Genomic DNA, 16,670 nt, shown 5'->3' with positions numbered 1-16,670 from the left:
TATCTTGTCCGGGACCTTCTGGAATTAGGGTGTAGGGATGGTCTGTCGTTCGCCCTCTTGTCCCTGGATCAGGAGAAGGCATTCGACAGGGTGGACCACGGGTATCTCCTGGGCACTCTGCAAGCGTTTGGCTTCGGACCCCAGTTTGTGGGTTTTCTCCAGGTGCTGTACGCTTCCGCAGAGGAGAACTGGCATGGTTTAGAGGGCGGGGTGGGGGCGCGGCTCCGGAAATGGACAGGGCTACTCCGGTGCCTATCTCTCCGGGGGAGGGCACTGGTGCTGAATCAATTAGTCCTGTCCATGCTCTGGTACCGGCTCAACACCCTGGTCCCGGCCCCGGATTTCCTGGCCAACCTCCGGACAGCGGTTCTGGAGTTCTTCTGGCCAGGAATGCACTGGGTCTCTGCAGGGGTCCTCCACCTGCCCCTGGAGGAGGGGGGGCAGGGCCTTAAGTGCCTGCGCACTCAGGTCCACGTCTTCTGCCTCCAGGCCCTGCAGAGGCTCCTGTATGGTGCGGGTAGTCCAGCGTGGAGTGTATTGGCGCACACCTTCCTCCGCCGCTTCCGAGGGCTCCGATACGACCTGCAGCTCTTTTATCTCCATCCGAGAGGTCTTCCGCGAGACCTCTCTGGGCTGCCGGTCTTCTACCAAGACCTCCTCCGGACCTGGAAGCTCTTTTCGACAACCAGGTCCATGGCGGCCACCGTGGGGGTTGACCTCCTCGCGGAGCCCCTGCTACACAACCCCCAGCTCCGTGTGCAGGTGGCGGAGTCCCCCGCGGTGCGCCAGAGGCTGGTCTTGGCAGGAGTCACCAGGGTCGGAGACCTCCTGGACTACCACCGGGGAGACTGGCTGGATCCCCTGACGCTCGCTCAGCGCATGGGGCTCTCCAGCCCTCGTACTCCCCGGCGCGTACTTCAGGAGGTGAAGGCTGCTTTACTGCCCGCTGCTCGGGCCTACCTCGACTGGGTCCTGCGAGAGGGCACGCCCTGCCCACCTTCCACCCCAGGCCCCGTGGACCTTTTTATCGGGCCCCTGCCCCGTGGACCCAATTGACCCCCTCGCCCTTTCACGGCTGCCCGATCTGCAGCTGGTTCTGTTCCTGACCGCGCCAAGAGAACATCTGTACATGCTCGTGCTTCACACGCTTCACTACCTCACCCTCGCGTCCCGCCCCGATACGAAATGGCGGGACCTCCTGCCACCTCTCAAGGGTGAGGAGCCCCGGTGGGCCAGCCTGTATTCTGCCCTGGTCCCGAGGCCCGCCGGGGATGTCAGTTGGCAGCTCCTTCACGGGGCCATGAGCACGGGCGTGTACTTGGCACGGTTTACCCTTGTCCCCGACACCTGCCCCTTTTGCGGCGTGAAGGAGACCCTGGCACACGTTTATTTAGAGTGCGCCAGGTTGCAGCCCCTGTTCCAGCTCCTCTTGGCTCTCCTCTTGCGTTTTTGGTTGCACTTTTCCCCTCACCTGTTTATCTATGCACTCCCCATCCGTGGCCCCACAAAGTCGCGGGATCTCCTTGTCAACCTCCTCTTGGCCCTGGCCAAACTTGCCATCTATAAAACCAGGGAGAGGAGGTTGGCCGATGGGATTTCCTGCGACTGTGGGGCCTATTTCCGCTCCTCCGTCCATTCACGCATCCGGGCAGAGTTCCTCTGGGCGGCGTCCACTGGCTCCCTTGACGCCTTCGAGGAGCAGTGGGCGTTGTCTGGGGTTCTCTGCTCAGTGTCCCCATCAGGTTCCCTTCGTTTAGCCCTATGACCTCACTCCCGATCCTGTTTTTTTCATCGGTTGTCCCACGTACTTAGTGTTCCGGACCTGTGGATCCTCCCCTTAGGCTGGGGGGAGGTCCTTTAGCAGTGGGCGGGCTTTGCCCGCCCACTTCCTGGATACTAATAGGATACTAATAGGACCAGACTCCTGTAGCCCACTGGTTTGGGTCTGTCACAGTACTTATAGACTTGGATCAAATCACCCTTTAATCTTCTCTTTGTTCTACTAAATAGACAGCTGCTGGAGTCTCTTATTATAAAAGCGTGTTTTCTATTCCTTTCATTCTCAAATGTCTCTTCTGAACATCTCTCCAATTTATCAACATCTTTCCTGAACTGTAGACACCAGAACTGGAGACAGGATTCCAGCTGTGGTTCCTTCAGTGCCACATAAAGAGGTAAAATAATCTAACCTTTTTTATGAAGATTGAGCTCCTTAAGTCCCTCTGTGGTGTGGTGGTCGAGGGGGAAGGGATAGCTCAGTGGATTGAGCATTGGCCTGCTAAACCCAGAGTTGTGAGTCAATTCTTGAGGGGCCACTTAGGGATCTGGGGCAAAAATCAGTGCTTGGTCCTGCTAGTGAAGGCAGGGGGCTGGATTCAATGACCTTTCAAGGTCCCTTTCAGTTCTAGGAGATTGGTATATCTCCAATTATTAAGTCTTGCTCTATTGGCCCTGTTCTTCAGGCATTCTTGTAGCTCTTTGCTGAAATCTCTCCAACTCTGCCCCAATGATGTAGCCAGCTTATTAACTCCTGCCCACCTGTTATCTTTTCCCCCCCCCAAGGCCAGTGTAACACAAACACAGACACAGCAGCTACCATGGGGAATACTACTCAGGACCGTCCATTCGAGAGACACAGACTTCTATAGCTCATGGGATAAAGCTTCATCCTTACTAATGTAACCCTTCTGCTGGGCCAAAACGATAGCAGCAAGGGCCGGGTTCAATACATAGGGGTCTCTTCCCCACAACATAATGCAAAACCAGCTCGAGCCCCCACCCAGTGACCTGGGAAAATCTTACACACACCCCTGGGCGCCTCGAGGAGGCAATACTTCCCCTCTCGCAAGCACAGAGTCTTGGTGTAGCAGAAAAGGTTTAATTACATGATAAACAACAAGCATTAAATTGGGAAAATACCTCAACTGGAGTTCATAGGTCAAACCGTGAGCAAAGACCCACACCAGCAAATTGGGCCATGCCCTTCTCTCTGGGCCCTTGAGTCCAGCAACCCCCAAATCACCCACAGTCCCAAAAGTCCCACAATCCAAAAGTCTCTGTCCCAGGTCAGTGCAGCCCCAGAGTTCAAGAGTCTCTTTGCAGAGGTCCCCCTCCCCAGCCTGGGTAGAAAGGGGCACCTTACGTGGTTTCGGGGCCAACTGCCCTGCCTCTTCATGGGGTTCTGCTTCCACTAGTCGTCCCCGCAAACAGCTCAGCTCCGCTTGCTCTGTGGGCTGCTCCGCTCTGCCAGCTGCTCTGGTCCACCAGCCGTCCTCGTGAGCTGCTTGGCTCCACTCACCCAGTGGCTGCACAAACTGCTCCACTCCGCTCTGCCAGCTGCTCTGCTCCACGGTATTGCTTCAGGCTCCCCCACTCATTAGCACAGTACTCAGTGCTCTCAGCTCAGCAAGTCCAGCTCTTCAGTGATTTCAACTCTTCGTGATTCCAGCTCATAGTAGGGGAGCCCCAGTGCCAGTGAGTTCAGCTCAGTAACCTGTATCTAGACTCTTAAGGGAATCAAAAAATTAACTCTGACATTCCACAGTGGAGAGAGGCATAGGTGGAACTGGTGCTTCTGGCTCACACAAGGAGCTTATAGCACCAAGTACAGATATCTGTCCCCAGCCTCTCTCCCTTGACTGGGTTTTGGAACCCATGTCCCTTGTCTAGCAAGTGCTATTTAGTTGAAAATGAAACCCTCTATCATAAGACAGTTTTGTAGTTCCTCATTTACTTAATCAGGATGACAACATTTTATTGCCCCTGCCCCAATAACAACGAAATTGGGGCTCCCATAGCTGTGAAAATAACCATCCCAGGCTGCTGTGCAGTATGCTAAGTGAGGTGGGAGTGCCAATGCAAATAACTTAAATGCTAATGCAAATACTTGAAACTTCTTTCTGCACTCCCCATAATCTACCACCAGATGTCAGGGTAGAGCTCATCCTGACTCTGCTTACACTAACAAGTTTTAGTAGCAGGATGCACTATTATTATTGTTAACTATTTGTATGGCAATTTCACTCTATTGTGCTCAGCGCTGTACAGACACGGAACAAAAAGACTGTCTTGTTCTCTTCCTCTGAGTCAGGAAATTCCCTTAAGATAGAAAGAAACAGGCTGCTATAATAAAATCACTGGATGAAGTTTGCAAAAATGAATTTATTGCTTCACATATCCGCAGGTTTATTTGTTTTTATTGACAATCAGAACAAAGTCTTTTTCCTCATTAAATACCCTAGAGGACACAGAAAGTCACGAGGGCTACAGTTATGGCCCTATGAGCAATTCCTAGTTAAGATGGCAGCGGGGTTCACTCCAGGGAGGGAAGATACTTCAGCAGCCAGGATTTTGTTTAGACGTCACTAAAAGACAAAAACAGGAGAGGAGTTAGTCAGCCTCCTTCAGGACTGGGAAAATTCCTTTGCAATTGATTCATAGATTTTAAGGCCAGAAGGGACTAGATCATCTAGTCAGCACAAGCCAGGGAATTTCAACCACTTTCCTCCCCAGGGAGGTACCTATAGACCATCATAGAAAGATCATGGAAAGGGCAGCATCTGCAGAGCCACTCACCACCCGGAGAAGTCTCTGGCCTTCCAGGCATCGATGACCTCAGCAATGTTTCCTGCGACCTTCCCGCTGGGCAACTGCAGGTCGTCGGAGATGTCGCCATTGAAGTTCCCGCAGGACGCACACAGCTTGTTAGCCAGGCTCTCGCTGACTCTCACCGTCACCCCCCCACTGGGGCTGAACAGAACCTGCATCCCCGAGGCCTGGACCACGGCCACACCCCCCTGAGACCTGCTCACAGACACGGCATCGGAGACGTTCACTGGCAGCTGCACCAGGCGCCCGTTCACCTGGAACACAGAGACATAGGTCAGAGGAGAGCTGGGGAATGTGGAGGTGAATGAAATAGGCCAGGAGCTGAACTAGAGTCCATAGGCCACGTTACATGGCAACAGGATCTAGAGTCTATAGGCCCCATCCTAAGGCTATGGGATCTAGAGTCCATGGGCCCCAATACCAGATAAGGGGATCTAGAGTCTATGAGTCACAATAAAAAGCAATGGGGTCTAGTGACTATGGGCCCCATTATAAGGCAATGGGGACTAGAGCGTATGGGGCATGACAAAAGCCAATAGTCTTAGACTGAGAGGTGCAGAAAACACTATGACTGACTGAGAAGCCAATCAATAAACAGTGCTCTGGAGAGCAACTTTTTCCAATTCTGTCAATACCCAATCACGGTGCACTGATTTGCATAGGCAACTTGATTGGCTAAAGTCCCTCCTGATTTCAATGTTATTGACCTGTGAGCAACAGTGTTTCTTAGTGCAAAAAGAACTGTAGAGATTTTATGCAAATGTTTAATACCTTAATTTACATATTTGATTAATGATACCTGCACTTATTTGCATCAATGACGGCAGGCAATCAAGAGAGAGACAAGGTGGGTGAGCTAATATCTTTTATGGGATCAGCTTCTGTTGGTAGCAGCACAAGCTTTCAAGCTACACAGAGCTCTTCTTCAGGCATGTACAGATCGCAAGCTCCTTCCTTCCACCCACAGACGTTGGTCCAACACAAGGTACCACCTCACCCAGTTTGTCTCTCTAATATCCTGTGACCAGCACGCCTACAACAACACTGCAAACAGCTGTTCAGGTTACTGAGTTCTGAATGTGACACCATGATACTGACTCTGATTCCTCCCTCTCTCCCCTGGGGGCAATCTTCCCCCCCCCCCCGCAATGGACAGATTCCCCTCATGAACGGGGGGTCTTTCCCACAATGGACAGGTGCCCCAGTGAACGGAGGGATCTCTCCCAGGGAACCTACTGGTTCACAGAGACCCTTCCTAGAGCAGTTCCCTGCATCTCCTCCAACCTTTGAGGTGGGGCACAGCAGGAGTGAGGGGGGCTGGGAGTCAGGACTCCTGGATTGCAGCCCCAGCTCTGGGAGGGGAGTGGGCTCTAGTGGGTTAGAACAGGGGAAATTCAGGACTCCTGGGTTCTAGTTCAGTCTTTGCTATTGAATAATTGTTCATCAATAACTCATGTCATCCCCCCAAGTCTGTACACCACGTCCTGTCAACACCGGGGGTTCATGAGGCTGAATGAATTGAGCTTTGAAATGCCCAGATCAGCCCCAGTGATGAGGATCAACATCACTGTAGTTTCTCGTCTTTTCATCATTTCGGTGGCAGCTGAATGAACTTCCTGCCCCTTTGACTCAGGCTGTTCTAATGTGGCCCCCTCTTACCCAGGTCTCCTTGTTCCTTTTCACAGCTATGAAAGCATCTCGGAAGAAAATGTAGGCGGTTGTCCCAGCCATTGTTGCTCCGTCGCTGCATGCCCTGATGTCCACCACGACCCTGAACCAGGAGGGGGCGCTGTCGTTGCAGAGAGAGGCCAGCTCGTAAGCTCCACTGTGCAGATCTCCTCCCGAAGCGCCGTCGAAGGAGGTGAGCTGGGCTCCGGGGAGCAGTGTGCACCGGCCTGCCTGCTTCACGCAGCCACGCACCCCATGCTGGAGCGCACAGATCTCTTTGTCGGGGCAGCTGTGTGGCTCGCAGACGAGCCCACCTGAGGCCTGGCAGGTGCACTTCTCGGAGCAAGCGCCGGAGATGATGCTCTCCCCGGCCTGCAGGGAAATTCCCAAACAACTTTGTTACAGAAAAGCAGCAGGAGAATATTCCCAGGATGGGATCAACTCAAAGCTCCCTTTGATTATTTAAATTACAGTAACCTGCCGAGGTCAGGGTCCCATTGCGCTGGGTGCTGTACATATAAATAGTGAGCGACAGTCCCTGCCCCAAAAGGTATGTCTTTACTGCAGAGTTATCTCGAGAGATCTTTCTTTCTCTGGAGTAGCCTAGCACAGGTCTGAGCAGTCACACCGCAAACCCCTACCCAAATTACTCTGTCCCCCCTGGTGCTGAGCTCCACCGTGCATGCCACTGGGACTTCTGGGGGCATATCCTGTCGTACTTTCTGCTGCAATAAATGTGGGAATTTTGGTAATATTTTATCAGGTCTCTGTGCGCCTCAGTTTCCCTCAGTGCTTTGTACTGTATAAAGGGAAGGGGTGAGGTTTTGGATTCATGTAGCCACCTGGTTGGAGGCTAGAGTCATTAACAAATGGAATAAAGTCTAGGCATGTGAACAGAGGGTCTGGAAGAGACAATGGGAACCCAATGGAAACCTGCACTGACCAACTACCAAAGACGGGAATTTAGCTGCAAGGAAGCAGAGCAAAGGCCCTGAGCTGGAGAATGAAGGGGAAAGGTGCTGGGTGGCTGGGTGAAGAGCTTAGCTCACAGGGGCTCTCTCCTGGGATGGAGACAAAGGGACAGAGCCAAAGAAAGGAAGCGACATGGTTCGTCCGGCAGCATGACTGAAGGAAGCCCGGGCGTTAGCCAGCCTGAACTCTGCCGTGACCTTTGCTTCTCTGTGCTAACCCAAGGCCTTTCAGATGCTGTAGCCAGGGCCTCCTGGTGTCCTCCTGGTGTCACTGCAAATTCTCACTGAGGGCTTTGCACCCTGAAGAGATAGGAACAAAACTCCCACAGGAGTCCGGCTTGGCTGGACTCGCTGCAGGGAGCCATGGAGAGACAAGGGATCACTGGTGCCCAAAGGGCCAGTTGTGGACTCACGGGGCCATGGGCCTGCCCCTGTGGAGCTGTGTGGGTCCTTGGGGCCCGGCACACTAAAGGGGTCACCCCAAGGGACTAGTTACAGGCTGGCGCATAGACCAGTCCCTCTGAGTCCATGACACTGGAATTCTTCCTGTGAATTGTGGCACAGGAGGGCCATCAGTGATTTAGCCTGTGTCTTCATGGCAAAGTGCCTGTTACCAGCCTGAGAGTGAACAGCACCCAGGGTCCACCCCAACCCCCACCCCACCCCACCCCCGGATGGGTCGGCCAACCTGGGCTGAAAGAACCACTGAACTCGAGTGAGAACATCAGAATGGCCATAGTGGGTCAGACCAATGTCCATCTAGCCCAATACTCTGTCTCTGGCAGTGACCAGTGCCAGATGCTGGAGAGAGAATGAACAGAACAGGGCAATTAGTGCATGATCCATCCCCTGTCATCCACTCCCAGCTTCTGGCAGTCAGAGGGTTAGAGACAACCCGGAGCATGGGGTTGAGGCCCTGAAAATCTTGGCAAATCGCCGTTGGTGTCCCTATCCTGCTTGAATTTATCTAATTCTTTGTTGAACCCAGGTATAGTTTTGGCCTTCGCAACATCTTCTGGCAGCGACTTCCACAGGTTGACTGTGTGTGGTGTGAAGTGCTTCCTGACTGGGTTGAAGATGGAGCATGATAAGTTTATGAAATTCCTAGACAGGAAAGGACCTGTCCCATTCCCCATCCTCCAAGCCAGCCACTTACCCTAACTGGGCTCAGGATTAGACCTGCAGCCCCCTAGAGGGGAAAGGCAACATGTCCCTTTCCCTACCCCTAAGCCAGCCAGTGTCCAGAGCTGGGCCGGATCTGACCCAGCGCCCTCTAGTGGGGAAAGGCTCCATATCCCATTTTCCATCCAGTCCCATGGTTTTCCTGTGATGAATCCCTAGCGCATGGCATAGTTTCATTTCCACATGCAAGGATCACACAGGGCAGGTGTTTGGATGCTCCTCTAACCCAATGCCACTGACTGCAGCGGAAGTCACATGGGTGACTGAAGGCAGAACCTAGCTGTAGGTTTTATGTGTCGCTGCACTGAAGGGCACAGACACCCAGTCGCTGTAACTCCCAGTGGGAAGCTGGGACAATCCCACACCTACAAGGGCATCCGATGCCAAATGACAGCATCGAGGATGACAGCCGACTCATATCCCAGCACCCACCTTGATGTAGCGTCCGTCACGCACGCAGCCGCATCCTTCCATGGACGTGCACGTTTCCCCATTGAATGCGTAGCCGGCGTCGCACTGGCAGCCTTCAAAGCATTTCGCAGTGCACTGGGCAGGGGAGAACAAGCCAGCACATGTGAAATCACAGGATCTAGTGCACAGCTCGTAGTGGCTGTTGGCTGGGCAGGTGAAAGCTGGAGAGATAGAAGCGAATGAGAAACGGATGAAAAACTGAGGCTATGTCTGCACTACAGCAGCTACAGCGGCACAGCTACAGCACTGCAGCTATTCTGCTGTAGCACCCTGGTGTAAATGCGTCCCACATCAACTGAAGGGGCTCTCCCATCCATGTAGTTAATCTACCTCTTTGAGATATGATAGCTCGGTCAATGGAAGAATTCTCCCTCAACACAGCTGTGTCTACAGTGGAGTTAGGTCGACCTAGCTATGTCACACAGCAGGGTGTGTAATTTTCACAACCCTGAGCGATGTGGCTACGTCAATCTAATTTTTAGGTGTAGTGTAGACCAGGCCTGCCTCAGCCATCCCACCCCCTGCAGCATGCTCCCAACCCAGCTACTCACTCCTCGCAAAGGTATCTGACAAGCAGAGAGATTGTGATACCACATCACTAGCTGCAAATACAGCTGAAGATAAGAGCAGGCTGTAGATTGTTCTGTAAACTTACGGCAGAAGGAGGCTGTTCTCCAGGCACTGACTATGCCTCCAGCTACCTGGCATGCAGCAACGTAGGCCTGGACACTCTGGCAGAGGATTTCTCTTGCTCCATTGGCAGCACACATGTCATAGAGACAATGGTTGAAATACTCAGTAGGGCTGACCAGCGAGTGACAGTATTTAAAGGGACCTGATGTCGCTTTGATCAACCCACAGGAGCTGTCAGCCTGGTACGGCTTTGTCTGAGCTTCATCACAGACTGGGCACCTTTCCCCACAGCCATCGGTGCACGTGGCACCATCAACAGGCACCTTCCAGGAGGCCCCGAACTCATCCGCGTTCTGGGTGCTCTTCCCACTGGGCAGCAGGAAGTCGTCGTTCTTGTCACCGTTGAAGTTGCTGCACAAGCCGCACACGTGTCCCTTGTAGGAGCTGGGGATGGAGACTAGGACATAATACGAGGTGTCATAAAGGACTTTGAGGCCAGAGGCAGACTGGACAATGATGTTGTTCCCCTCCTGGTTGATCTGAAGTTTCCCGTTGTTCATAGCCAGCGGGAGAGTGTAGAGCTCCCCGTCCACCTGTGCCAATGAGAGGGAAATTCACCCATCACTAGTGGGGACTCAGCAGCTGTGTCCTGGTTACAACACACAGTGTTAGTCACTCTAGGCTAGTGGTTCTCAACCAGGGGTACGCAGAGGTCTTCCACTGGGTCCATTAACTCATCTAGATATTCGCCCAGTTTTACAACAGCCTATATAAAAAACACTAGTGAAGTCAGTACAATCTACAACTTCAGACAGACAGTGACTTGTTTCTATTGCTCTCTATACTATACACTGAAACGTACATACAATATTTATAGTCCAAATGATTTATTTTATCATTTTATGGTAAAAAGGGGAGAGATTTTTCAGTACTAGTGTGTCTGTGACACTTTTGTATTTTTATGCCTGAGTTTGCAAGCGAGTCGTTCTTAAGTGAGTGAAACCTGGGGGTGCACAAGACAAATCAGACTCCTGAAAGGGGTACAGTAGTCTGGAAAGGCTGGGAGCCACTGCTCTAGGCTACAATGAGAAAAATGTCAAACAGGGACTTACCGTGACTTTCCACTTCCTTCCCCTCTCCATGGTGACGGTGTAACCATGAACGGAGACCACCACCAGCCGTGCCACTGACACTTGCCCATTACCGTAGCTCTCATTTTCTACCACCACGGAGAAGTTTGCCAGCCCAGCGTCACTGCTGCACACTCTGGCTAAGCTGTAAGTGCAAGTGCCCTGGAAATCAAAGGCCCGTCCGTCAAAGGTCAGATAGTGTCGATTACCAGACACCACACATTTGCCGCAGCCCATGGCGTGGCAGCCTAGGATTCCATTCTCCACCCTGCACTGCTCATTGGCTCCGCAGGAGGCCTCCTGGCACTCGACGACCCCGCTGTCTTGGCACCGGCACCGTTCCTGGCAGGAGGCGCTGATGTAGAACTCCTCTCCCTTCCTGTAGTACCTGCCCTGGTGCACACAGCCGCACTGCGCAACGGGGACGCACCGGTCTCCGCTCAGGAGGAACCCGGCGTCACAGAAACACCCTTCAGCACAGGGAGCATCACAGCCGTCCGGTGCTGAGAGGCCATGGCAGGTGGCAGGGCAGCTGTTCCCACAGAGCTCGTAGTGGGAGTTACGAGGGCAGGTGGCACCTGCAGGAGAAGATCAGAGCGAACGTGCAGATAGGGACGAGAGAAAGAAGAAATGCAAAGGTAAGTTGAAGGAAATCTCTCTCAATTCACATCACTTAGAATAGGATTGTTCTGGTGGAGTTGGGAGCCAGGACTCCTGGGTTCTATTCCTAGTTCTGGGAGGGGATTGGGGTCTAGTGGTTAGAGCAGGGAGGCTGGGAGTCAGATCTCCTGGGTTGTATCCCAGTTGTGAAAGGGCGGTCATGTCTAGAGGGTTAAAGCAGTGTGGGCTGGGAGTCAGGACACATGGCTGAGCCATTCTGAACCCACTCTGTAGAGGGTGCTGCACATGCACACTACACACACATAAAGCGAAGTCAATTAGCAACACTCACTGCAGAATGAGGCCGATCTCCACTGTCCTATCTGGATGCCCTTGGCCTGGCAGGCTGTCACATAGGCACTGATCGCGCTGCAGAGAGCGTCACGGTGACCCTTGTACTGGCAGGTATCAAAGACGCAGTCGTCAAAGAAGGGGGCTGGGTCGATGACCTCATGGCACTCTCTGAACGGCCCGTCCCCTCTGGTGATGACCCCGCAGTACCCATCTCCCTTGTAGGGTTGTCTCTGAGCCTCACTGCAGACTGGGCAGTCCTTGGTGCAACTGGGCAAGCATCCAGGGACCTCCCCCACCTTCCAGCTCTCTGCAAACTGGATGGCGTTCGCCGCCCGGCTCCCGTCCCTCATGGTCAGGTCGTCACTGGCAGTTTGGTTGTTGTTGCCACAGAGGCCGCAGAGGGCGTTGGTGTAGGTGTTGGGCACGGTGACCCGGACCAGGCTGCTCCCGTCGAAGGTCACCGTCAGGGCGAAGGCGGTCTTGATGGCGATGTGGGATCCGCTGACGTAGGCCTGTAGCTTCTCCTCTTGGTAGAACGGCAGGTCCATGAAGACTCCATCCACCTGGAACAGATGTGGCAGGACCGGGGCTTAATTTTGAATGAACACTGCAAGCAGAGAGTGGGGATCCAGAACTCCTGGGTTCTATCCCTGGATCTGCAAGGGGTGTGGGGTCTAGTCCTGAGAGAATGTAGAAGGATAGAATCATAGGAAGGAACCTCAGGAGGTATCTAGTCCAACCCCTTGCTCAAAGCAGGACCAATCCGCAGACAGATTTTTGCCCCAGATCCTTAAATGGCCCCCTCAAGGATTGAACTCACAACCCTGAGCTATCCCTCCCCCAGTCCACAAAGATGCTATTCGTATAGAAAAGACGTGTCAGGGATGGTGAAGGTCTGAATTCCCAGTTACACTAAGTCCCTTTCACACCTCTTGGGCAGGATAAGGGCAATTTATTTCAGCTTTGGCTGGCAGAGCATTGCAAAGGGCCTTAGCACAACAGAAATCAGGGTCAAGCACCTTAGCAGAGGAAGCTTTTAGGGCTGTTGATTCCCCTGGAGTCAATGGGGCCAGATATCAAAGTGGCATGAATCGGCCATAGCTCCACCAGAGTCAATTGGGCCCAATCCCCAGCTAAATGAGTAAGTTGTTTGAGTGCAGAGGAGTTACAATGGCATAACTGCACTTACAGGGAGGAGAAAATCATTCATTATATATTCACAAAGGGGCACTCGGTTACTTCCCATACGCCCACCAGCTCAGTGTACAGTGGACACAAGACATGGTTCTACAGTGGGGGCTGAAATCAGGGGCAATGTATCAACAGGAAGAGTTCCTGCTCACAGCTCCCCGAGTAGTCCTGTGGCTCTCCGTCCCTACCTTGATCTTGCGGGGATATTGCTGGCTCACAGTGATGCTTCTGCCGTACACCTCCAAGGTCACCGTTTTGGTGTAGGACACGGCCTTGCTGCCGCGGTTGTTATTCTCCACCTTGATGTTGAATGAGGTGAGCGTGGGGTCCTCGGAGCAGACCCCAGCCAGCTGGTAGATGCAGGTGCCCATGAAATCGTACTTTTTCCCGTCAAAGGTGGTGTAATGAGGGTCCCCAGAGGCTGTGCACGTGGAGTAGCTGATTGCGTGGCAGTCACGGACCCCGTTGATAACAGCACATCTCTCACTGGCTTTGCAGCTGGTCTCCTGGCAAACCACCATGCCCAGGCTGGGGTCACATCTGCACCGAGAGCGGCAGTTCTCATCAGCCCAGAACTCCTCGTTGGGTTTATAGTAGCGGCCATTGTAGTCACAGCCACAGCTCCCCACGGGGACACACTGGCCGGCACTCAGGACATAACCGTTGTCACACTGGCAGGTCTCCACGCAGGGCTCCTGGCAGGAGGAGGGGGCAGTTCGGTCAGAGCAGCTGGCTGGGCAGGCGTTTCCACAGGCCTCGTAGTGGCTGTTCTCAGGGCAGGGCAGGACTAGGAGGGGGTCAGAGATGGGGAGATTTAACATCATAGGAAATGAACTACAACCACCTTCTTAGATGCAGCAAGAGCCAGAGACAAATTCTAATGTGCAATCGGCATCCTCTATATCACAGGCCCGATGTACAAGCAGCCCCACTAAGGCCACCTCTGGAGCCCAGCACGGGGAACAACCCAGTTAGGGAAGGGTGTTTGCTAGCTGGGAGAGCAGGGAAATGCTCGCTGCTTATAGAAAACCCAAGAAGATCTGCAAAGTGCACCCAGAGCAGACTTAGCCCTCACTTGTCAAGGCCTCACCTGGAAGCCCCACCCACGCCAGATGGCCTAGGACTCAGCACCTGTGCCACTGAAGTCAAGCGGTTAAGTAGATCCTGTATTTCCAGGTAGTATTTTGGATGGATCTCACCTTTCCATCTCTTTCTGATTCATCCCTCTCTTCCATCCAATCCACCCAGCAAATCCATCCCTCTCTTCTGTTCCTCAGTTACATCCCTCTTACACAATATTGACAACCCCGTATTTGAAGTCATTCGTTTTCACAACCTCCTTACATTTACTGGTAAGAGCAAAAAATATATTGATGAATACAATGATACGGCTACATAACTGGAATGTGGAAGTGATTCCAAAGGTTGGCCGAGCATACTTGACCTTGAAGCGTTAGGATGCACAGGGAGAGGAGAAAGTGAGATTGGTTTTACTTTTGATTGTCATAAAATGCTCAATGCCTCCCAAGACCCCTTAATTGTCTTTTGTGACTTCTGCTGAGGGGCAGGGGTGTGTCATGACTCATTGGTTGGGGAACACTTCTCTAAAGCATTCAATCTATCCATTAAAAAAAAATCCATTTATCTAATCCAGCCATATAATCCAATAAATCAGTAAATCCACTGCATCAGAGACTATCTGCCTATCTTAGGTAATTATATAGCACACATTGCTATACTCTCTGAGCAGCTCACGATATGTAATATATTTACCCTCCCTCCTCCTTGTGAGACAGGGGAGGGATAGCTCAGTGGTTTGAGCATTGGCCTGCTAAACCCAGGGTTGTGAGTTCAATCCTTGAGGGGGCCAAAAATTGGTCCTGCTAGTGAAGGCAGAGGGCTGGACTTGATGACTTTTCAAAGTCCCTTCCAGCTCTAGGAGATTGATTGGTGCTGTTATCCCCATTGTACACATAGAAACAGAAGAAGTGACCTGTCAAGGTCACACAGGAAGCAGCTGGAAGAACAGGGATTGGAACTGTGGTCTTTTAAGTGTAGGCTACATTTACAGAGTCTAATACCAGAAGGCACCATTGTGATCATCCACAGGCCATAGAACATCCCCAAAATAAACCCTACAGCAAATCTGTTAAAAAACATCCAATCTTGATTTAAAAATTGTCAGTGATGGAGCATCCACCATGCACCTTATCAAATTGTTCCAATGGTCAATTACTCTCACTGTTAAAAATTTACTCCTTATTTCCCGTCTGAATTTGTCTACCTTCACCTTCCAGCTATTGGGGTGTGTTATAACTTCATCTCCTAGACTGAAGTGCCCATTATTAAATATTAGTTCCCCATTTAGATATTTATAGACTGTAATCAAGTCAACCCTTAACCACTGCTAAGCTTAATCAGTGGAGCTCTTTGAGTCTCTCACTATAAAGCACTACAAATGCTCCTTTAATCATTCTCTTAGCTCTTCTCTGACCCTGTCCAATTTATCAACATCCTTCTTGAACTGTGGGCACCAGAACTGGACACAGGAGTCCAGCAGCAATTACACCAATGCCAAATCTAGAGGTGAAATTACTTCTCTGCTCCCTTCTTTATGTATCCCAGGGTTGCATTAGTTCTTTTGGCCACAGCGTCACACTGGGAGCTCATGTTCAGCTGATTATCTACTGTGACCCCCAAATCTTTTTGACAGTCACTGCTTCCCAGGATCAAGTCCTCCTCCTGTAAGTCTGGCCTACATTTTTTGTTCCTAGATTTATATATTTACATTCAGCTGTATTAAAACACATATAATTTGCTTGCACTGAGTTTACCGAGCAATCCAGATTGCTCTGAATCGGTGACCTGTCCTCTTCTTTATTTACCACTCCCCCAACTTTTGTGTCATTTGCAAACTTGATCAGTGATGATTTGATGTTTTCTTCTGGGCAGGGGCGTGCATAGGAATTTAGATTCCAGCATTTTTGGAGGGGCAAGTTCTGTGCCCCCGCTGGGGTCCCAGGGACAAAGGAACTGTCAGCTCTCATCGGGGTTCCAGCACTGGAGGAGAGCATGCTCACCCTGCCAGGGCCCTGGGGGCTGGAGGAGCTCGCGTGCTGACCCTGCCAGGGCCCTGGGGGCTGGAGGAGCTTGTGCTCTTCCTGCTGGGGCCCCCAGGGGTCCAAGGAGCTCTTTGCCCCCTGCCAATTAATTGGGGGGCCCATGCCCCTGGTTGCCCCCCTTTTGCACCCTCCTGCATCTAAGTCATTGATAAAATGGTAATTAGCAATTTTTCCCACCATGTGTGGAATGCATCACCTCCATATTGGTGCACACAACAAAATTCATGTTGTGGGGCTGGGCCTGAGGGGTTTGGAGTGTGGGAGGGGGCTCAGGGCTGGAGCAGAGGGTTGGAGTGTGGGGGGTGATGGCTGTGGCTGGGGTGCGGGCTCTAGGCTGGGGCCGGGGATGAGGGGATTGGGGTGCGGGAGGGGGGTCAGGGCTGGGGTTCGGGTGTGGGGGGATGAGGGCTCTGGCTGGGGGTGAGGGCTCTGGGGTGGAGCTGGGGATGAGGGGATTGGGGTGCGGGAGGGGGGTCAGGGCTGGGGCTCGGGTGTGCGGGGATGAGGGCTCTGGCTGGGGTGTGGGCTCTAGAGTGGAGCTGGGGATGAGGGGATTGGGGTGCGGGAGGAGGGTCAGGGCTGGGGTTCGGGTGTGGGGGGATGAAGGCTCTGCCTGGGGGTGCGGGCTCTAGGGTGGGGCCGGGGATGAGGGGATTGGGGTGCAGGAGGAGGCTCAGGGCTGGGGTTCGGGTGTGGGGGGATGAGGGCTCTGCCTGGGGGAGAGGGCTCTGGAGTGGGGC

General features: G+C 52.6%; 1 protein-coding gene across 1 annotated transcript in view; it reads right to left on the bottom strand.

Annotated features, from left to right (window-relative positions):
• Positions 1–16,670, bottom strand: part of LOC123351883 (IgGFc-binding protein-like) — a 121,645-nt gene that overhangs the window by 78,432 nt on the left and 26,543 nt on the right. The window contains exons 14-16 of the mRNA XM_044991563.1: positions 12,997–13,595; positions 11,616–12,180; positions 10,646–11,241 (exon numbers count right to left, since the gene is read on the bottom strand). Coding sequence (XP_044847498.1) covers positions 10,646–11,241; positions 11,616–12,180; positions 12,997–13,595 — 1,760 coding nt within the window. The remainder of the gene's footprint in view (positions 1–10,645; positions 11,242–11,615; positions 12,181–12,996; positions 13,596–16,670) is intronic.

This window comes from Mauremys mutica, chromosome 17 (genome assembly GCF_020497125.1).
Source record: "Mauremys mutica isolate MM-2020 ecotype Southern chromosome 17, ASM2049712v1, whole genome shotgun sequence".
In the NCBI taxonomy this organism is placed as follows: domain Eukaryota; kingdom Metazoa; phylum Chordata; order Testudines; family Geoemydidae; genus Mauremys; species Mauremys mutica.
The sequence above is the reverse complement of the archived record's forward strand: the minus strand, read 5'-3'. Positions and strand labels throughout refer to the sequence as shown.